Source organism: Thermobia domestica, chromosome 10, assembly GCF_964235325.1.
Source record: "Thermobia domestica chromosome 10, izTheDome1.hap1.1, whole genome shotgun sequence".
NCBI lineage: Eukaryota > Metazoa > Arthropoda > Insecta > Zygentoma > Lepismatidae > Thermobia > Thermobia domestica.
In genome coordinates this window covers 150112591-150135574 of record NC_137463.1, presented here as the reverse complement: position 1 = coordinate 150135574, position 22984 = coordinate 150112591, and the positions used below count along the sequence as shown (strand labels likewise).

The 22984-nt window shown below is 36.8% G+C and overlaps 1 protein-coding gene across 1 annotated transcript in view; it reads left to right on the top strand.

Annotated features, from left to right (window-relative positions):
* The window catches only part of ACC (acetyl-CoA carboxylase), a 776633-nt gene that overhangs the window by 509643 nt on the left and 244006 nt on the right, over positions 1–22984 (top strand). The window contains exon 26 of the mRNA XM_081728639.1: positions 4354–4454. Within this exon, the coding sequence (XP_081584765.1) occupies positions 4354–4454 (101 nt within the window). The remainder of the gene's footprint in view (positions 1–4353; positions 4455–22984) is intronic.

The following is a 22984-nucleotide window of genomic DNA, read 5'->3' as shown; positions in this document are numbered from 1 at the left end:
GAGGGTGGAAAAGTTAATAGCGAAACCGAACTTTGATTACAGAACAATATTTACTGAAGATTTGTGTGCGATACATATGAAAAAAGAAAAAATTACCTTCAACAAACCTATATATGTTGGTATGAGTGTGCTAGATTTGTCAAAACTATTAATGTATGACTTCCATTACAACATTATGAAACCTAAATACGATATCGATATAGACTTACGTTACATGGATACTAATAGTTTTATATATGAAATTGATACAGATGACTTCTACAAAGAGTTAAAGGAAATGGTTGATCTATTTGATACAAGTGAATATGGAAAGGATAATCAATATGGAATACCACTAGTAAACAAAAAAGTATTAGGAAAGATGAAGGATGAAAACAATGGTAAAATAATGACAGAGTTTATTGGGTTAAGATCAAAGATGTATGCCTTGAGAGTTGAAGATAAAGAGAAGAAAAAAGCAAAAGGAATAACGGAATGTGTAGTAGCAAAAGAGTTACAATTTAATGATTATAAGCGAACCCTATTCAATAATACGAAAACATACAAAAATATAAATCTAATTCGAAGTTGTAAGCATGATGTGTATACCATAGCTGTAAATAAGTTAGCATTAGATTCGAGTGATGACAAAAGATATATACTAGAGGGTGGTGTAAGTACATTAGCTTGGGGCCATTATAAGATATAGTTAAATTGTAATTATGTGTAGTGTAGTTGATAGGTGTTAGTGAGTAATTATGTGTGGTTTAGTTTTAAGTAAAATTTAATGAACTTTTATGTGTAGTGTAGTTGATAGGTGTTAGTGGGTAATTATGTGTGGTTTAGTTTTAAGTAAAATTTAATTAACTTTTATGTGTAGTGTAGTTGATAGGTGTTAGTGAGTAATTATGTGTGGTTTAGTTTTAAGTAAAATTTAATTAACTTTTATGTGTAGTGTAGTTGATAGGTGTTAGTGAGTTATTATCTATAATTTAGTTTTAAGTAAAATTTAATTAACTATATGATATTTTTAAGTCATAAAAGTGTTTTTGTAACTAGATTTAGTGATTTTTTTAATTTGTAACTAGATTTAGTGATTTTTTGTAACCAGATTTAGTGATTTTTGAAGTCAAAACCGGTTATAACCAGATTTAGTGATTTTTCATTTTTGTAACTAGATTTAGTGATTTTTTTCATTTTTGTAACAAGATTTAGTGATTTTTTGTAACTAGATTTAGTGATTTTTTAAAGTCAAAACCGGTTATAACCAGATTTAATGATTTTTTGTAACCAGATTTACTGATTTTTCATTTTTGTAACTAGATTTAGTGAATTTATGTAACTAGATTTAGTGATTTTTTAAAATTTTTAACTAGATTTAGTGATTTTTTTGTATCCAGGTGTAGATTATTTATTTCTTTTTCAACATCATGTGTGTTGGCTTAAAGTGTTCTATCTTATTCACGCTTCTCATGTATATACTTTGCGCTATGTATAGTTAGTTGAACCTTATGTTAAATGTTCTGTGTTTTCTTGTGTGCTGGTCGAAAAATATTGGGAGGGGAAAGTTGTCTGCAGAACCTACATTGACTACCTACTGATTATAATAATGTATCTTATCTTTTCTCTTGCATGTATATTCTCAGTCCTGCAGGAAGTTTTCAATTGCTTTCTTGGAATAGATAAACGAAGACTTTGGTTCGACTTCTCCTTCACAAATCTTTGTCGAAAGGTTGACTTTATCGCTACAAACACAAATTATTTGTTCTCATACAAACCATCTATAAATACACTGTACTGCTGAAACAGAAACCATCAACCAAAGAGGTCATAAATTTTGCCATTCCTCGTGTTTGAAGTTCCCGTTCTTCACAATGATTTCCTTCCTCCCGCCCTTGGTAAGAAGTTCAAAGTCGGTTTTCAAAAGAACTGACTCCCGCTGAGAAGGAAAGTGGGATGAGGAATGACTATAGTGCCATCTAGCAGTTAGACGGCCAAGTACGTGAACACGAAAAAATCTGATTTCTGATTTCTGTAGATTCAATAATGAAGGATATAATTTCTCATCGATTGTGTAATAAATGTCTTTGAAAACAGCTAAAAAATAATAAAGTAGCGCACAAATACAAAGATTGTACTCCATTCTCAAAAAAAAATCCGAAGTTTTTAGCTCTTTTCCTTACTGTAAAAAAACAGAAGACTTTTCGCTCTAATTTTGGTCATTTTCTTATGGGAATTTGGATTATAATTATCTGTATTTATAAGAAGAAAATATCACGCACAGCGTTCAAATTGCACCTTTAAAATGAGATGCATTATATTGAGTGAGCTATTGAGACATTTTTGCGAAAGAACGAAATGAAACCATGATTTACCTAAAAAATGGTTGAGATCCCATGTTAAATTGAATACCAATATTCCGGCCGCTGTGGCGCACTCCTTCTCCCTCTTAAATTTTACAGTTTTGATAAATGTTGATAAACTAGAGTTATAACCCATGCTCCACTAAGTTTCTACATGTTAATTTAATGAACACTTTCCGTACTGGGGGCCGCGGTGGCTCAGTGGTAGAGCGTTCACCTCTGGTGCTAGGGTTCTCGGGTTCAAACCCTGCTCCCGCCAAGTGAACTTTGTGGTGGACAAACACCGTGTGCGTGGGTTTTCTCGGGGTTCTCCCGTTTCCTCCTACTTTCTTCATTCCACCATTTCATTCATTACTCATCATCACCGTCTCCTTTACCCTAACCGGCATAAGCGTGGAACGTAAAACTCAACAATTTCATTTCATTTCACTTTCCGTACTTATGCCAGTCGTCTCATTAAGGAACAGCGCAGTTAATTAACGATCTTGTATTACATCATCATTCACCTTTGGACATCCGTATCTGGATCCAACGGTCAGGATGTGGTCACTACTTCTGCTTGTCCGGAATTCTTTGCATCAGTTAAGCGCTGCAAATCTTCGTTTTTGTACACCATATTTAATCGACAAGCTCTGCTCTTAGACTTTAAATAATATCTGCTAGCTGCACATATTCAGTACATACTTGGAAGACGCCATCACTATATTCATTCATATTTGAGGTTTAAATATTTGCGTGCGAATAAAACAAATACCTAACCATCTGCGTGTAACATGCACAGTAAAGATGTCGATCGATAAACCTAATTTTATCTTTCCTTATTTCTATATACACCGAAACTACAGGCGTAATTCAATTTTTTTATTAAAATTTTGCACAAACTATTCTTTCCCCATCGTAAGTGTGGTTCTAAGCTGAAGTAATAGAATTCTTGGTTTTGATCCAGCATTTTATTGCAGAGCTGTTTTAATTGTGAAGTAAAGAACTGCAGTCTATTAAAATACAACATCAAACTGATTATACTCTTTAGTGTGAGATCTGAGCATCCATCGCCTAACTAAAATCCATTTGGTTGACCATTAGCTTCACAGGATATGAAAGTAAGGTAGTTGCTTCACCCAACTATACATATTAATATTATGTATTATTATGCATGGCACGAGGGATGATTGAAAAAATGTTGGAAAGCCTATTATGGGTTATATGTGAGACAGCTGGAAGATCATTACACCTAATGATACAGGGCACTCAGCAGTAGTCCTCGATGTAAACATAGTTTTTCTTTAGCCGCTTATCACAAGGGCAGATAAAGTTTTTTATACCATTTGCGTAGGAAACCACGTATACTTCGTAGCCACCGTGAGACAGCGGTTTTGACCTAATCACATGCCAGATACTGGTGGCCAGCCATTTTTTGCATTAGAACAGGGAAAAGGTGAAAGTCACTAGGGCTAGGTAAGGGCTGTAGAAGGGGTGCTGTAGTCGTTTCAAGCGTAACGTCAGTGGTTCAAGTACCGTGTCTACCGCTGTGTTTGGGGTTGTCATTAAAAATATTGGTCATTCTTTGTTTAAAGGCATCACACCACTTCCCTACATGTTGCATTGAAATTTAGTCCTACCCATACACCTCTACAATCTACTTATGAATGTCAACAGTTAATAATGTTTTTGACCCACAGGAACCGCACCACTAATCTCACTTCTACTCTTGACCAATTTTTCAGCTGAGTCATCATTTTTTATGTCCGTTTCTGAGGTATATATAATCAGAATCTGAAATCTTCAAACCTGCACGAAGAGGAACATTTTATTAATCTACAAACAAATTTTCAAGTAAACAAGTTATAGTGAATAACAGAAATGTTATGCTTTGTAACCTTTTTTCTATTATCCCTCGTATTAATATCTACTATGCATATATTCTCTGTCTTGCTTCACATTATTCATAAACCATTTGTTTTTTGACAAATTATTTAATTAAATTTATTTTATTATTATTATTTCTTTTTAGAAGGAATCGAGCCGCCTGCGCAGCTAATTGAATATGTGGAATTAGTGCTAGATACTCAAGAACATCTCGTTGAGCAGAAAAGACTTCCTGGAGAAAACGATGTAAGTTGTATTTAATTCTGAAATAATAAACATGACGTACTGCAGTATTGGGCACACACTGATGCCCAATAAATAAGACTTCCTCAAATTGGCCATTGACTGTAGTGTAGCGCCCCGAGTGGTTTCGGCGGCATCTCTTCTTCTGGCGTCGGATGGTGATCAGTAGTTCGACTCTCGGATAGAGTACAACAATGTTCCAGAGAATTGAGACGTAGATAAGAACTTGATTGTAGTCGTGATTTATTGGTTGAAGAAGTTGTACAGTCCAGAAAATAAAGATTTACAAGAAAGTGCACAGGCTTATTGAACGGAGACTCTCACTAAGAAGAGTGCGTGAATGACATAACTCCAACACATTAAGTCCAACTAGACACAACCGCTGGTGACAGACCGGACCTCTTCTAATGAAATGAAATTACGAAGTTGACGAGCCGAGAATCGGGGTGAAGAGAAGGTGGTCCCAACTGGAGGTTTGATACGCTCCAATTTGGACATCATTGACGTAAGCCTCATGTGAGAGTCCAGTGTTCGTACATCATGATTATGATACATGTCATTACCATCTTTCAGCAATAACTTTTAACAAAGAAATTTAAGAACATTGCACCTCTTATCTCTGAGTACTTCACAATGTTTTCGCATGCATCGGTCAATAATCTTAACCATACATAATCTAGTGTCGTTGCTTCTCCATAATCCGGTTGTTGCTCTATGATGCGACATATCCTTATCATTTAATGAGTTTATTACATTCTTCGATGCCTGTGTCATCAAACTTATTGACATTAGTAGACCTATTTACATCTAATGTACAGAACACTAATCAGTGAAGAGAGAAAAGAAAAAAAGAACAAAATGAAAGAAAAAATGATACGCAAAAAGGTAGGTAAGGTACGACACCTCTGCTCTTAAAATAATAAAAAAAGTGTTACATTAATGCTTTTTTTGTTTTGATTATATGCCACATGATACACAAACCCTTTTTTGTTACATAATATTATACATAGATACACCATCTTTATTTTATACTACATTGAGACTGCTTAAGGAATGGCTGAGCTGTAAGGGGATCAGCGACTCTTTGTCTTAAGCAATGCCTTTCTACTAGATAACCTAGACATAGTTCCTGTTGGAGGGACATTGCGTTTTGAGGGGTTACAGTCGCCTTATGTGGGTCAGTTTGAATTTTCTTTATTATGGTTGGCTTAAAACAACACAATGCTCTACAACAACTATCATCCTTATTCCATCTAGTAACATCCAATCATCCAACTTGTAACATTTACAATATTTACAACAACACAATATCATGATAATAAACACTATAATAGACACATTATAAGCAAAGATTGATATCTTAGACATTTTAGAAGAATATGCAAGTTTCCATTCCTGTTCAGTTATAGCCTGCTCAATATCATCAATCTTATGAGAAGTATATCGTAAATCATTAAAATTGTTAATTACATGCTTAATTGGTACATTTAATTGCATCTCGTCCAAACTTATTGTATCTCCATGTACGTCAAAACAATCATAGGTGAGATTCAATTTTCGTATTAAATCTTTAGATGTAGTATTGGATTCATGAATGCTATCTGCCTCGATCATTATTTTTTTTCCATAACCTTTACAATTTGATTCTAATATTAGGATGATGTGATACATGTCGAATTCTAAGTGTTCAGCTAAAGGTAAACTAATTACATAACCCAATATATTATTATGAATGAAAACATCTAAAGACATGAACATAAGGAGTATCCATATGCCAAATTAGTTGGAAAAGGTAAACTTAGTCCAGTCGGTAAACTAGTGGCACTTGCCTTAAATTGGCGGAATATCTCAGCAGTAGTTATTATATGGGATTGAAGGATTCCCTTTTGAGCATTTATAATCGCGAGCAATATTAATTCGGAGTCTTGTCGTAGATCTTTTAAAAGACGGTCAATCTTTTGAATGTGCTCATTTAAGGTGAGTCTCATTTCTAAAGTAAGAAAGTTTTGAAAAATATGTTTGTTTCTTTTATTAATTTCGATAGTTAGTTTATCTGAACTTTCTTTTAAGTTATTTTCATTCTCTTGAATGGTAGAAATTCTTCCATTTCATGTTAATAAGGTACGTTTTACAACCATCATTTGTTCTTTACTTAGTTTGAGGAAATCACTTTGTTCTTGATCTAATTTATTTATTTGCAGAGTATACCACGCCGCATCGCTAGCTTCCATTATACCAAATAATGTTTTACTAATTGTACCCACAAAGTCAAAGAGACCGCGTTTTACTCTATCTTCGCAGGTTTCAGTTACTTGGTTGATTAATAAACGCGTATCTTAGATGGACTTCATCTTTAAGGTCATGCCACTGTAAAACGTAGTATTACAATTTGTTTTACTTGACTGAATCAGCTTACCGTTACAAATATTTCTAGTTGCAAGAACATAACGAGATATAATAGCAAAGTTTTCATCTAACCTAGTAAGATTAACATATGTGACGAGCCTCCACTCAGTATTATATAATTTTGTGTATCCTTTGAACTCATAGTATAACCCTGGGCTGTCTTAGAATCTTTGTGATCTAACCTTTTTGTCTGACGCACGGATTGTACTCATTAATAGTGATAACAGAATCAAAATCAACATCTGTGGTAGAAGAGAGAGAGAGAAGAAGAAAAGCATTACTGTACGCTTGTAGCTTGGAAGTACATTACCTTAATAATAATGCTTCAAACGATTAGCATGCAATTTTAATGTTTTATTCTTCCGAATCTGCAACGTACAGTTGATATCTTCTACTTTGATCAGTTTATATGGGCCCACCCACTAGGACATTAATTTCTTTGATCTCCCCCTTCTGACTGTTTCGGCAAACAGTAGCACAAGGTCATTTTCTTTAAATGTCTAAACATTTAAAGATTTATCATAATTATTTTTATTTTTGAACTTTGACTTTTCAAGATTTTTTTTGGCTATAGCATATGATGCTTGCAGTTTTTGTTTAAGTTCTTTAACATTATCATTTAGAGCATAGTTGTCTTCACTAGGAGCTCTTTGTAAGACACCTAGGATATTCGGGGGACGTCCGAAATGTAATTCAAAACTCGTAAAACCTGTGCTCGCGTGTTTCGTTGTGTTTATAGCAAATAGTACAAAAGGAATCCACTCATCCCAGTCTATTTGCTGCTCTAAAACGAAATTTCTGAGCATTTGGATCAGCTTGGCATGTTGACGTTCAACTGGATTTGCTTCTGGATGGTAACTAGTGGTATGCAATTTTTCTATCATTTGTAACCTACATACTAGTCGAAACATTTGACTAAGGAAATTAGATCCTTGATCGGTGATTAAAGCTGAAGGACATCCAAAATTTAAAATTATGTGTTCTACAAAAGCGCGAGCGATTGTGTCTGCGTCTTGTTTTGGCAAAGGTATGGCAATTAAGTAACGGGACAATAAATCTAAAAAGGTTAATATAAAGCGATTTCCTTGCAAATTGGAGCATAAAAGGCCAACAATATCCATTGAACATTTGGCAAATACTGCTTCAGGAATGGTGATTACAAGAGGCATTTTTTTCTGGGGGTTTTGTTTCTTTGACAGCTATCACATTTTCACGTAATTGTCTACCTCTGATTTTATATTAGGTCACGCATTGAGATGAATATTATTAAGGGTAAGATGTTCTTTTATCTTTTCATATGTTGCTTTCATTCCAAGGTGTCCAACTATGGGGCTAGCGTGAAACTCTTTCATAATCTGTTTTTTCTTTTCTTCCATTAATAGCTCACTAGTTTCTTCTTTTTCTATAACTTGTATTCTACTGAGGGCGTCGCATTTTGATGGGTTTTTCCTGGTCTGTATTTCACCTCAAAGTCAAATTCGGCTAGTTTCAAACGCCAGCGCGGGATCTTTTACGCTGAAAATATAACAAAGTGGGCGGTGGTCAGTCACAACAGTAAAGTGAGGTCCATACAGTAAGGTCTGAAAGTACTATATCCGCAAACCGTTCCTAACAGTTCTTTCTCAATTGTGGAGTAATTTAATTCAGGTTTGGAAAATGTGCGCGACGCATAGGCTATTGGTTAATCCTGTTCTAATTCTCCTTGTGATAGAATGGCCCCAATGGTGTCCTGAGCTGCATCTGTACTCAAAATGAAGGTTTGAAAAAGTCTGAATAGCGCAGTACAGGGTACTCTGTAAGTTTCTGTTTCAAGGTATCAAAGCCTTCTTGTTCTCTATTTGTCCTATTAAAGGAAGGGTTTTTCTTTAGAAGATTATTCAAAGGTTTGGCAATTTCACTAAAGTGCTCTACGAAGCGTCTATAATAATTAGCAAGTCCGAGAAAAGTTCGCACTTTTCTGACAGTCTTTGGTACGAGATAATGGAGTACTTTTTCAACTAATCATGGATCTAGGCGTACTCCAGTAGTCTGAGATATGCCCAAGGTGAACAACTTCTTTTCTCAAAAACTCGCACTTTGCCGGTTGCAATTGGAGGTTATGCTCACGTAATCTTTTCAAAACTTCAATTAGTCTCTCGTGCCTAATGCGACTTTAAAGTGGGTGCCTAAATCCTTACATCCATAGTTCTCAGCACGGCTTTCTACCGAAAAGCTCATGTCTCTCAAACTTAAGTACACTTCTTTCCTGTGCAGTCAAATGTATGAATAACAATACTCAATTAGATGTTATCTATTTTGATCTCTCGAAGGCCTTTGATTCTGTCAGTCACATTCATCTTCTTCATAAACTCTCCAATAGATTTAATGTACATGGCAAATTTCTCTCTCTAATCACAAGCTACTTGAAGGACCGTAAACAGAGAGTTGTTCTTTCAGGGGCGACTTCTAACCCCCAACCCGTGATCTCAGGGGTGCCTCAGGGGAGTGTACTTGGGCCTCTGCTGTTTGTCCTGTATATGGATGATCTCTACACGCACTTATCAGCTCAACCTTGTGGCCTTCTGCTTTTTGCTGACGATTGTAAGTTATACAGAGAAATATCGTGTCTCCATGACACAACTGCTCTACAGGAAGACATAAATTACCTTACAGGCTGGTGTGAAATGTGGCACTTGAAACTCAACAGTAAGAAATGTGACAGTATTACTATTACTTTGAAAAAGTCTCCTGTTCCCTCCACATACCATATCAGCGATTCCCCTATCACACATTCTGCTAGTCATAATGATCTTGGTGTCATCTTTGATTCAAAACTCACATTCTCTGACCACATCTCCTCAATACTAAAGAATTCAATGCGCATGTTGGGACTTCTTTATCGATTCACCGAACTACGCACTGTTTCTTCATTAGCAACTTTTTATAAGACTTTAATAGCGCCCAAGATCGAATACTGCTCTCCCATATGGGCCATGGCAGCACCTACACATCTCTCCAGACTTGATTCTGTACTCAATTTCTTCATCGCTATAGTCCGTTTTCGTGTTCCTGCACTTCGAATATTATCTAAGAAGGAACTCTTGCGACATCTTGATATTCAGACTCCTGAAGTACGCAGAACTATCTCTGACCTGAAATATCTACATAAAACAGTTAATGGAAACTTAAGATCGGAAATATTACTTCAGGAACTATCCTTACGTGTCCCTTCCCGCATCACCCGGAATACCCACCTATTCCATCTTGCCCGTCCTAGGTTGGCTGTTATACAGAGGTCTCTTTTTTATAGAATACCAAACTGTTATAATCAAGTAACAACTGATGTGGACATATTTTCGAGCTACCCAGTGTTTGAAAAAGCAATTAAGCGAGCTTTGACGGAATAGTTTTACTCTTACACTCTTTTTTCTATGTTGTTGTTATTGTTATCTTGTTTTTTTTTTCTTTCTTTTGTTAGCATGCCCCTGTGTAAAATGGCAAAGTTATGCTGTATCTGGGAATTTGTTCAATAAATAAATAAATAAATAAATAAATGATTATATCATCCAGGAATGCCAAGCATTTTATTCAAATTATTCCACTCGAAACTACTTGCATTGATCGAGCAAAGGTTGCAAGTGCCCTCTTTAAACCAAAGGGCATACGAATGTATTCCCAATGTTGATCATTTGCCGTGAATGCTGTTTTATGGCGTTCCACCTCACGTACTTTTACTGCGTGATATCCCGAATGAAGATCGAGCGTTGTAAAAAAAATGGCTCTTCCTAGTTGATCTAAAATTTCGGAAATATTAGGTAATGGATAAGCATTTTCGACAGTGAGAGAATTAACCCTAGAAGGTTCCAAACAAATTCGATATTTCGGTTTCCCGGTGCTATCTAGCTTTTTCGGCACCACGACGAGGGGAGAATTGAACGACGATATCGAAGGTCTTATTATTTCGTCTTTTTAGCATTCGATCTACTTGTATTTTTATTTCGTTCCTATATACTTCAGGTATGCGATAATTTCTGCTTTTTACTACTGTATGCTCATCTTGGGGGGAGAAAAAGGATGTTATGTTCGACCGTTTGAGTGCACTTTATTTTGTCTCCTAGGAGAAAGAAAACATCATTAAATTCCTCGTATATTTCTAATATCCTGGATTTTTCGTATGGGGTTAAGTGCTCTAATCTCAGGTGGTTAGTTAGCTCCTTAATCCTATCAAAATTTGCTATAGCATTTATTCAATGAGTTGATGATTGAATTGACTAAACCTTAGTTATGTCATCTGAACAAGGCAGCTATTCCAAAGTTACTGGAGATAACTCTACTGTGACGGGGTACTCGTTGGCGTTTAAAATAGTGCCAGTACATTTATTGTTTTCTCCTTTAGTTATTGCATCACCTAAAATAACATTTTCTTTCAAAATTTTTCGGTTTAGAATTCCTATACTTTCTGTTAGTGTAGGGACGTCGAGTATTTGTTCGCACCTCGCATGAATATGTAACAACGTCACGTTTTGACTAAAATCTAAAATACATTTTTGTTTCGTAAAGAAATCAAACCCAATGATTCTTTTAATGTCAGAAGTTAAATTTACATTATCTGAAATGCAGTGAAATTCATGTATTATCTCTTTTTGGCCTAGTTCCAAGGTTAAATTAATTCTTCCGCTTGTAAGTAAGGGAGTGGAATCTATTCCTTGTATTTTTGTAGCAGAATGTTTATCAACTAAAGACTGGAGGTCAGGTGTCAGCTCACTGAATCGAATAAGATATAATTGAGACCCTATATCACCCAAAAGAATTATTTGTCGTCAAAGTTCTTTATGTATATACTGACCTTGTTGTTATTTAATATTAACGGGCTATTGTTGCAGAAGCCAAGAGAGAATTCTCTTGCCTCGTCATTTACATGTTTCCGAATTGCCAACACTTCCACGATATTTTCTTTCATCAGTGGTGTGTTGCACGGGACGACTACACGAATTTCCCGAATTACCGACACTACCATGATATTTTCTTTCATCAGGGCGTTTTGCACGAGACGGCTACCCCTCGGGCAGTCCTTTTTAAACCCACTGGATTTATTCTTTTGAATATATTTTACATGAGGATTTTTTCGATCCCTGTTCCTTTTAGAACAGGCCGGGGCTACGTAACCTCGCTTTTTTACAAAAATTGCAAACTACGTCATTAGGAGGTGGCCGGCCTCTATCTAATTTCGTTTGCACTTTCTCTCTCTGGGAGAGAATATTACTTTCTTCTTCCAATGCCAATTCTACCACTCTTCCCAAATTACTCGGTTCCTTACTCCTGACAATTGCTTGAATTCTTTCGTGAATTCCCTTGAATGAAACTAGCCTTCAAAAGGTGTTCAATAAATGACATGGCGCCTCGAAGTTCCTCATCGGTACAAATGCAACAAGCGGCTTTCTTCAGATCGGACTGAAGGGAGTCGATTCTGGTGCCCCAAGAGACTACATTTTCTTGTTTTCCCTGACGGTCATTAAACAGAGTGCATGCATAATAATTTAAGGTACGTTTTTTCTGCTTAGTTTTTTTTTAAGAATACTCTTGACTTGCTTCCACGTTTCGGTGGAGCTTCGAACAAGCAGTTTTTAATTTGCGTCTGCTGTAATTTTAGCCCTAACAAACTTTAATAATTTGTTATGCTGCTGGGGATCAACGACTTGAAAAGCGGTGTTAACATTGCCTATAAATTCTCTAAGCTTACGTTTATCTCCCGTAAATGGTTTTGAAATTCATTTTAAAGCTTCACTAATGAAGCATTAACTTGGGGTAGTTTCGGATTATTCGCTGTCACTGCCCTAGCTTTTTTTTTTTTTTTTTTGACTTAAATTAAAATTAGGTGGAAACCTCTAAGCAAAATTTACACTTTGTTACAATGAAAAATATTAAATTAGATTAAAGAATGTTCAATTGCACTTGAAAAATAATGAATTGATTGAGAAACAAGAAAAGTTTTACAACTTACAATTATTTTTGATGCGAAGTTTTCTTGGAGATGATCTGCTGCTTACCGACTTCACAGGATGATGTGGTCCTCTTGGATGGCGCTGTGTCCTCTAAGGCGGGAATCCAGTTGAATTTCTCCGGCCAGTTGAATTTCTCCGGTATGGTTCTGCCAAATGAAAATAAGGCTTGGTTCGTACTGGAGTGGAACCTCCTCCAGATGAGGAATCTCACAAGTTAGCTTCAGAAAGATGTCCGTTTTCGATGTATATAGGTCCTGGGAGCTGCCTCCTTCCAAGAAAGTGGTGTTTTTTGCTTAGGGGTGGTTGTGTCAAATTGTATGGTTGTCACTACTGCTTCCTCTTATAAACTCTGGAGCATTGGAACTATCGCACTGCTGAACACCAAAAATGGGTTTCTACTGTAGCGCCCCGAGCAGTTTGGGCAGCGTCTCTTCTGGCGTCGGCTGGTGATCACTAGATCTACTCTCGGATAGAGTACAACAATGTTCCAGAGAAATGAAACGTAGATAAGAACTTGATTGTAGTCGTGATTTATTGGTTGAAGAAGTTGTACAGTCCAGAAAATAAAGATTTACAAGAAAGTGCACAGGCTTATTGAACGGAGACTCTCACTAAGAAGAGTGCGTGAATGACATAACTCCAACACATTAAGTCCAACTAGACACAACCGCTGGTGACAGACCGGACCTCTTCTAATGAAATGAAATTACGAAGTTGGCGAGCCGAGAATCGGGGTGAAGAGAAGGTGATGAAAGTGGTCCCAACTGGAGGTTTGATACGCTCCAATTTGGACATCATTGACGTAAGCCTCATGTGAGAGTCCAGTGTTCGTACATCACATGATTATGATACATGTTATACCATCTTTCAGCAATAACTTTTAACAAAGAAATTTAAGAACATTGCACCTCTTATCTCTGAGTACTTCACAATGTTTTCGCATGCATCGGTCAATAATCTTAACCATACATAATCTAGTGTCGTTGCTTCTCCATAATCCGGTTGTTGCTCTATGATGCGACATATCCTTATCATTTAATGAGTTTATTACATTCTCCGATGCCTGTGTCATGAAAGTTATTGACATTAGTAGACTTATTTACATCTAATGTACACAACACTAATCAGTGAAGAGAGAAAGGGAAAAAAGAACAAAATGAAAGAAAAAAATGATACGCAAAAAGGTAGGTGAGAGTGCCAAGGCACGACAGGTTTTTCTGCTTAGGTAGTATGTCAACTACTTTAATCACATACATTGGATCCTTAAGCTTCCCTCTAAAATAGAATTTCAAAGATGTCTGCACTCCCAAGCTAGAGAGAACGCAAGTTCCATGAAGTAAGCCCGAACTCGATACAAAATATTTATCTTTGGCTCGAGTTCATTTCATAAAGGAAGTCTGTCAGCAGGCAACTCGAAAAGGAAAAACAATGCCCATATACTACTTTATTTAAAAGTTGTTACAGCATGACATCTGGTATCATCTTAAAAAAACATTGCATTGTATTAGCAGCTTTTCATTATAAATAATGCCATTAAAATTATATTAATGAATGAAGGAAACAACCGAGTTAACCCTTTTTGGATTTTAAGGTAAATTTTAAACTTTCAGTCAAGCATCTACTGCATCATCACTACATCACTATTTATCCTAGGAGTTTTTTTTTCCGTACCTCATTCTCTTCAGAATAAAGCAACCTTCCAAACTATACCACTCACCTCTCCGTATCATACACCTGAAAGAGAGAATTCAAGGAAAATGGGAATTTTCTTCCCTCATACGTATGGTGTACACAAGAAGTGAAAAAGTGCGTGATTGAACTAGAACTCGAACCCGGAGTCTTCATTGTACCGTACCGATACGTTTACCACTACGCTACGTAGTCCTCTCCTACAACAGACATACCCTTTCTGACTCCCCGGTGTTCTTTCACTCAAATTATGGCCTTCTAGCACAACCTGGTTTTTGTGCATGGACAATCCAGTGTGTATGTTCAGAACACCACTAGCTTTTGTGTTATCATTGTATTAGTGAAACGAGCAAACAAGCGATTTAAACTTAGTTTTACACATCAAATTCTCTTTCTCTCTCCCTCTCTCTGTTGAGAACAACGTAATGAACCGTATATTTCGCCTCTTTAAGACAAACGTGGCATCACTAACCACGAACTTCGAAAAGGAAACTGAATAGACGAAATTTGTCCTTTCGACGCCAGGTACATAAACGACTTAGTACTGATAAGCTTAAATAATCGCGGTTGGCAATACGCTTATTTATTGAAATGAGCCTTGTAAATGTATTCAAGAGCTTTGATTATATGTTATTACATTTTCTGTGTTGTAAAGGGTGCGGCAGAAATAGTGAGACTATGTAAAATGAACATAAAAAACGTAACCCGATAGATAACGGGCTTATTGTAGTTTTGTTTTGTAAAGTGGTTCAAAGCATTGTGTATGCATGTAGGTTTGTTCGACTGTTCGGTGCGCATGCGCAGTATTGGAAGAATTATGTAAGCCTTCCGTCAGTAGCCATGGAGCGTTGGTCGGACGAACATCGCGCTTTCGCAGTGGAGTGTTTCTTCAAGAACAAACACTCTGCAACAATTACGCAGCTTAAGTTTCGGAGTCATTTTAACATTGGCAAAAATGGACAAGTACCGACACGACAAACTATTCTTAATTGTGTGAAAAAGTTCCGAGCTTCGGCTTCTGCAAGATCAAAGAAACCTCCAGGTCGTCGACGTTCAGTGAGAACACCTGGCAACATAGAGAGGGTTCGAGAAGCATTAGTTAGAAGTCCAAGGCGTTCAGCTCGTCGGCATGCTGTGTCACTTGGCATGTCAGATAGAAGTGTACGGCGAATATTACACCAGGACCTACACTTCCACCCATTCAAAATTCAGATGATTTACAAGTTGCTCCCTAAGGATTTTAATGCTCGCGTACAATTCTGCAATACACTGTTGCAAATGATTAATGAGAACCCAAACTTTGTAGAGAGGTTAATCATGTCCGACGAGGCTCATTTTTACATTGATGGGTGTGTAAATAAGCAGAATTTCCGTTACTGGGCACCCAGAAATCCAAGGTTGTTGCATGAAGTGCCCTTTCATAGCCCTAAAGTAACAGTATAGTGTGGTGTTTATTTTGATGGGATTATTGGACCATACTTTTTCAACGACGAGGATGGTAACATTGTAACTGTCGCGTGTGCTCGATATGTGAACATGCACGAAAACTTTTTACTCCCAGAACTGGGTATCCGGTCAAAACAGCGCATGGACTAAAACCGCGCAAGGACAAAAACCGCGCAAGAACAAAAACCGCGCATGCTAATACCGCGTGGACAATAACCGCGCATGGACAAAACCGCGCAACGACAAAAACAGCGCATGCAAATTCCGCGTGAACGAAAACCGCGCAAGAACGAAAACCGCGCATGCAAATACCTCGTGGACAAAAACAGCGCATGAACAAAAAACGTGCAAGGACAAAAAACGCGCATGCAAATACCGCGTGAGCGAAAGCTGACAGCAGCCATGGAGAAAAACCATAAATGAACAGTTTACACTAACCTCGCTCGCACTTGAGCTCACTGCTTTTAACTGAGCTCGCGCTCACTTAGGCTTGCGATCATTTAACTCAATTGGGCTCGCGCTTCCGACAATTTCCCTCGACTGTTCTCGCAATCACTCGCGCTCGCGGTCACCTGAGCTCGCGCTCACTTCTCTCGAATGGGCTCGTACTTACTCGGGCTTGCAATCTCACGATCGGGTCAAGATAAAATTAGGTTGAGAACAACTGCTACAGACTTTACAATTTTTATAGACATCCTGAGGAAAGAGGAGTCAGGAACAATTACAGCATAAGTTCCGTAAGTTTGACAACCCAAATGTTTTACTGTGTTTCAGGTGGCATAATTGACAGGCACTCTTTCTAGTTAAATCGGTATAAGGACAAAAACAGCGCATGACAAAAACCGCGCAAGGACAAAAATAGCACATGCTAATACCACGTGAGCGAAAACAGCCCATGGAAAAAAAACACATTTTGTACTAGGCTCGCTCGCGCTCGAGCTCACTTTTTCAACTGGGCTCGCGCTGACTTGGGCTTGAGATCACTTACCTCAATTGGGCTCGCGCTTCCGACCACTTTCCTCGACTGTTTTCACAATCACTCGTGCTCGCGGTCAATGCGGCTCGCGCTCACCTCTCTTGACTGGGCTTGTACTTACTCGGACTTGCACTCACACGAGCGGGTCAAGATAGGAATTAGGTTGAGAACCACTGCTACAGACTGTTTACAATTTTTATAGACATACTTAGCAAGAGGAGTCAGGAACAATTACAGCAGAAAAAGGAAGAATTTTTATTTTATTTATTTAAAGAAAGAAGAAAATTTAATATATTATGTTTATCCAATATATTAAAGCATATACTTAAAAATACATAAACATATTAAATTTAAAAATAACAATGTACAAAATATTAATGGAGTAAAGTAAAAGATTAAGGAAAAGTAAACTGCTACAGAAATGAACAAGTGAAATTTCCTACTTGGAAGTGTTATTAATTCTCCAAAGGAAATCGGACTTCCTAGATTCCCTTTATTAATAGAGTTTAACGTACCCGGCATTCAGAGATGACAGGACTTCGAACTTCCAGAAGTCATGTCTATCTTCCGATGTCGGGCAGATTAATTCAGTACACTTATTTCTATATTGCGAAAATTTTTGAATTTCTTGTGTAAAGAATAAAGAAAAGATAGAAAATGGCTCACATAATCAAAAGCTTGTGTGTGAGCCTGATTCTAGTATTTCATTTTCTTACCGCAACATATAAGGTCTATAATTCTTACTTTTAGTTAACAATAGTTTTTTAAAAATAATTTTGGATTATTTTAATCACTGTAAAATTAACCTTTTATATACTTTAAAATTGCTTTCCTCTTTGATTCGGAGTGGGAGTTCATTATAGATCATCGGAGCTGTGTAATATGTTTGATATTGAGTTATAGATTTACTCGTTGCTTTAATTTCTAAATTTTTGTTTGTCATATTTCTGGTTATGTACATGTTTTATTCCGTCCCATTTGTTTCTATTCTTTTTAACATACGTTAATACGTTCTGCGAATATAATTTTGAAAGTGGTAACACTGAAAATATGTCATAGAGTCTATCTAGTCTAGGGTTGCCAAATTTTGTAAACGAAAACCCGGGACGTCCTCTCAGGCTATATAGAGTGATTCACGAAATCCGTAACAGGACCTTAACTCAGGTTCTAGTGTACAGAAATCTTTGAAAAAAATACCAAATTGCATATGCTAAATTCGTATGGTGATGTTTCTGACATGAGGAGTATCTGAGGAATTCCTATATGGGGGAAGAAGTTCAAAATTTTAAATGGAAACAGGGATTTATTTTGCCCCCCATGGAAACAATCACTAAATTTTGAACAACTTGGAGAGGAAACACTTTGTCATGTCTTTCCGTTTGAGAGCTACACGAGCTCATTAATACTTCAATGCGAGGATAGTAAATAATTGTTTGAAACTAAAGCGAATTAAGAAAGTGAACATGAGGAAACAAACGGTGCAATTTTCGAGAACAATGGTTTCTCGTGAATACCTCTATTGGGGCCGGCCAACTTCAAAATGTCAGAAACAGGAGGTCGATTTTGCTTGCGATGAAAGAATCACTAAATATTGGACACTTTCATAAGAATAGTTTATGATAGTTGGTACCGTATAGATACTACAGAAGCTGAGTTGTTGGGGGAAAATAAGATGAGATACGATCTACGACTCCACATTGGGGTGAATTTTGTTACTTCATATTGCAAAATATCTTGAGGAACAAGCATCGGACGAAAAAAACTACGAAATAAAAAGTTAATATTTTGCAGGGAGAAATTTACGTATGCTAAAATTAACCTCTGCTTCCCCACTTAGGGGCGAAACTGAAAACTGATATGGGTACTCCATCATTTTAATTGCAGATTTGGGTTCTAAGGGGAAAATACGTAAATTTTATCCGAAACAGTTTTTCGAATTCTGATAGGTGGTGGTGTAATAAGTTAAATATAGGTTCACTAGGGTATCTTCAATTAAGTTTTTTTAAATAGGAGTTTAGTGTCTTTCTCAGCACCGAGGCTATATAAAATTTATACGGACTATTTAACGTGGAATTCGAACCATTGTAATATGTTAAAATCAGGGCTGGATTAACCTATCTCCGTATTGATGCGCACGAGGCTAGTCGAGACAGGACAAAATTCGAGTCGAGACACGGCTTTTCCAATAGAGAAATATACATTTTTCGAGTCGAGACATCACTTTTACAGCGCATTTTCGAGACGAAACAGCCACAAATCCTGTCTTGTGCACATCCCTACCTCTCTGGAGGCCAGGAACTAGAAAAAATAGGTGGGCCCTCCCGGCTTCACCTAATACATTTCTGTGAAAGTACATTCATGTCCAAAATGATTGTCGCATATCTATAACTGTCTTCTTGTTTAGTGTTGTAAAAAAACGTTTTTTTCTGTGAAGTTTTTTTCAATAAAAAACCGTTCTTTTTCATGTTTTTTTTTTCAAATGTGTTTTTTTTCTGGCAACTATTATTTATTGATTTATGTAGCAGATTATTGAAATTCTCAACAGAACTTGAGTTGAAGCCCTCGTAACTTACAAGTCGTTTCATTCTTTGTACCTATACGAGCAAAATTAAGTGATTATTCCTTTCGGAGCCAGGTCATTTTTGGCGTTTTCCTACATTTTCAGTTAGTGACTTATTGTTCAAAAACCATTCATTCGCTTGATATGGTTAAGGCCTTATTTTTTAGAAAATAGATGTGGCTATGTTTTGGTGTAAGTTGTATTGCAGTGTTGCCAACAGGTTGGAAATTATTGAGGGAAATGTAGGGGTGAAAATTTACAAAAAATTCCCTAACCGAATTTCAAATTTTTTTGTATCTAGCACCACTGCTGTTATATGGGTTCAAGTCACCTAAAAAAATTATTTGGTGTGTTGACAAGGTACAATGAAATCCTGAACTCGCCGGCTTCCATTCGAAGAGGGAAAGAAAAAATTCTCTGTCATCATACACGTGAAATTTGACACTTTTTACTCCTCAGAAGCAAAAATCAACAGATATGTCGGGGCTACAGCTTCTCTAATTATCCCATTGAAACTTTTTATGGTGCGTTCTATAGGGCAAAAAGGAAGCTTTCAGATAGTGGTACGTTCGTTTCAATGTACCTAGCAAGAGGGTAATAGTAGAGGGGAAAAAGAGAAATTTTCCGAATTTTTCACATAAAATCGGGAATTAATTGTTTTGGCTGGAAACAATGTCATCAGACAGTCGAAAAATATCTTGAAAACAAACCCTAGTACTCCAAGAATATATCCTACAAGTATCATGGAAATATCTAACAAAGTAAGCATGAAATTTTAAAAAATATCTCATTCTATCTCAGAAATTCACCATTTTCTTACCATTTCCAGAACATAATTTATTATAAACCTCAACTGTACTTCACCTAATTATTCTAGTGAAACATTTTATGCGCTGTGTAGGCCAAGGACGAGGATTTTAGACACTGGTACGTTTGTTCGAATGTAGCCAACAAGAGGGAAATAATAGACAAAAGAGATTTTTTTCCAAAATTTGCCCCTAAAATATGGATTTAAAATTTTCTGTAGCTGGCAACACTGCTATCAGACAAACACAAACTATCTTAAAATAAGCTTTGGTATCCATATAATATATCCTACAAGTATTGTGACGATATCTAATAAGGTAAGCATGTCAATAAAAAAATATCTCATTCTACCTTTAAAAAATTCACAAGTTATCTTTCCAATTAGAGAAGAAAGTCTACTGTAAACCTCAACTGTACTTCCCCTAATTACCGTATTGAAACTTTCTATAGTACGTTGTGTAGGGCAAAGATGATACTTTCAGATTCTGGTACGTTTGTTCCGATGTAGCCAACAAGAGGGAAATAATGGAGACAAAACTCATAATTTTCCCAAAATTTTCCCCTAAAATCTGGAATTAAAATTTTCTGTAGCTGGCAAAATGCTACCAGGCAGACGCCAACTATCTTAAATTAAACATTGGCACACCACTAATTTATCCTACAAGTATTATGGCGATATTTAAGGAACAAAGCTTCTAATTACCAAAAATATATTACGGTAAACAGAAAAGTAGGGAAAAACTAGAAAAATCAAGGGTTAGAACCTAAATACGAATTTTTCGTGCGCCCCCTAGTTACCCCATTGTAACAATCTGTACTTGAGTTTGGTAAGTAAGGACAAATGTCCGATTGGCGTAAGTTGACTTGCACTCGGACGTATAGGTACGGATTCATAAACGAAAATTTCGAATTTTTGCCCAAATTTAGGGAAATTTTAATTTCCCTAATTAGCAGCACTGCATGCAGGCCCGTCCAATTGATGTCAACAGTTAGGTATGCATCCGGGGTATTTACCTGGCAAGTCTTAAGGAGGTCTTTCTACAACGAAGGAAGCTACAGGAAAAAAAAAGAAGTAAAGGAAATTCGAAATTAGAAAATTCTCGAATTTTTGATTGGGGTGAAATTTGAGAAATAAATTCGACACCAGAAGAGAAAAAAATATGAAAAACTATGGTCCGACCATATTTGGCAAGAATAATATCCCAATATCTTAATTAATGTCCACACAGGAGCGGATTAAAAAAGTGACACACCCGTGTGTGCCACTTTGGCCAACTGGGCCACCGAGTGTACATTTGATTACATTTTTTTACTACTAACCCGTGTTGTTGTTGTAGTTATAGTCTCGACTAATAATAATATCGTTGTTGTAAACAATAACTTTATAAGGAAAATTTTCTCCTTTTTACATCTTAGTTCCAACACTGTTGGTGAGAAATGCAAAGTATTTCAAAATGAATATCGGAGTTTTAAGTCTTCGTAGTACTTATTACATTTTACGTACAGTCACGAACATTAATAATTTGAGGTTGGAGCCAGGCCGGTAGCCAGCCCAAAAATGTGGGGGGGCCGGCTGAAGTTAGGGGGGCCCGACCCAAAAATATTATAGTTCATCATCATATTATAGTTCATTGGCAAGCCTGCCGTGAAAATTTTAGGGGGGCCCGCAAAAATTATGGGGAGGCCGGGCCCCCCTAGACCCCCTGGATACGGGCCTGGTTGGAGCCATAAGAAATAATGGCTTCAGCCTTCATTTATTAATGTTCGTGACTGTACAATTATAAGCATTGCATTAAGTAAAAGAGCCTCAAACAGGCTTTGCTACAAGTGTTCGATGAGATTCACTCGTCACACCACACACATCTAGTCGATAGGCGAGAAAGGCCCATATACTTTCCGCCATATGGCACAAAACACATTCAATTTAGGGGAGTCTCGTTTCAACTGTACCATCTCCTGCGGATTTGCTGACTGCCAGGTACAAACATTATGACTGTTCACATTAGCTCATAGGTGAAATGTCGATTTATCACTGAAGATGACATGATCCAGAAAATCTTCATTGTTATGCGCAATATTTCACTTGCGAAATTGGCACGTAAACCGTAGTCTGTAGGCTTTAGACCAGTAACAACTGCAAACGATAAGGACGTAGCTGCAAGCGTATCCTTAATATTCTTCACACAGATGGTTGCACTGTAGCTACAGATTCAGTCTTTATTAAAACACAAAAAGCTTTCTGCTCTCTAGTCTCCATCTTTGCTACTTGCTCTTTCTAACGGCAGACAGAAGAAACAATGCATGTGCATGCCTGCGTACAAAACTGTTTTAGTTGCTTTTTCATTTGATATAATATTTATAATTGTAAGTTAATTGTAATAGATACTACAAAGTTTCAAAACCATAATATTAATTTTGAAACACCCTGCATTACTTCAAATTGTGTCATCCTATATTCATGTCTTGTACATACATATTATCAGAGCCGACCCTAGGCAATTTGTCGCCCCGTGCAATGGCACAATTTGCCGCCTCCCCCTTTCTCCAGAAAAAACAAATCTTATAAGTTTTGATTTTAAGTATGCTACTCCAGCATGAACAACGAAGGGGAGGGTAAGTGCAGTTGCACTCAGAAAGGCTTAAATACTTACTAAAAACAGAATCCCGT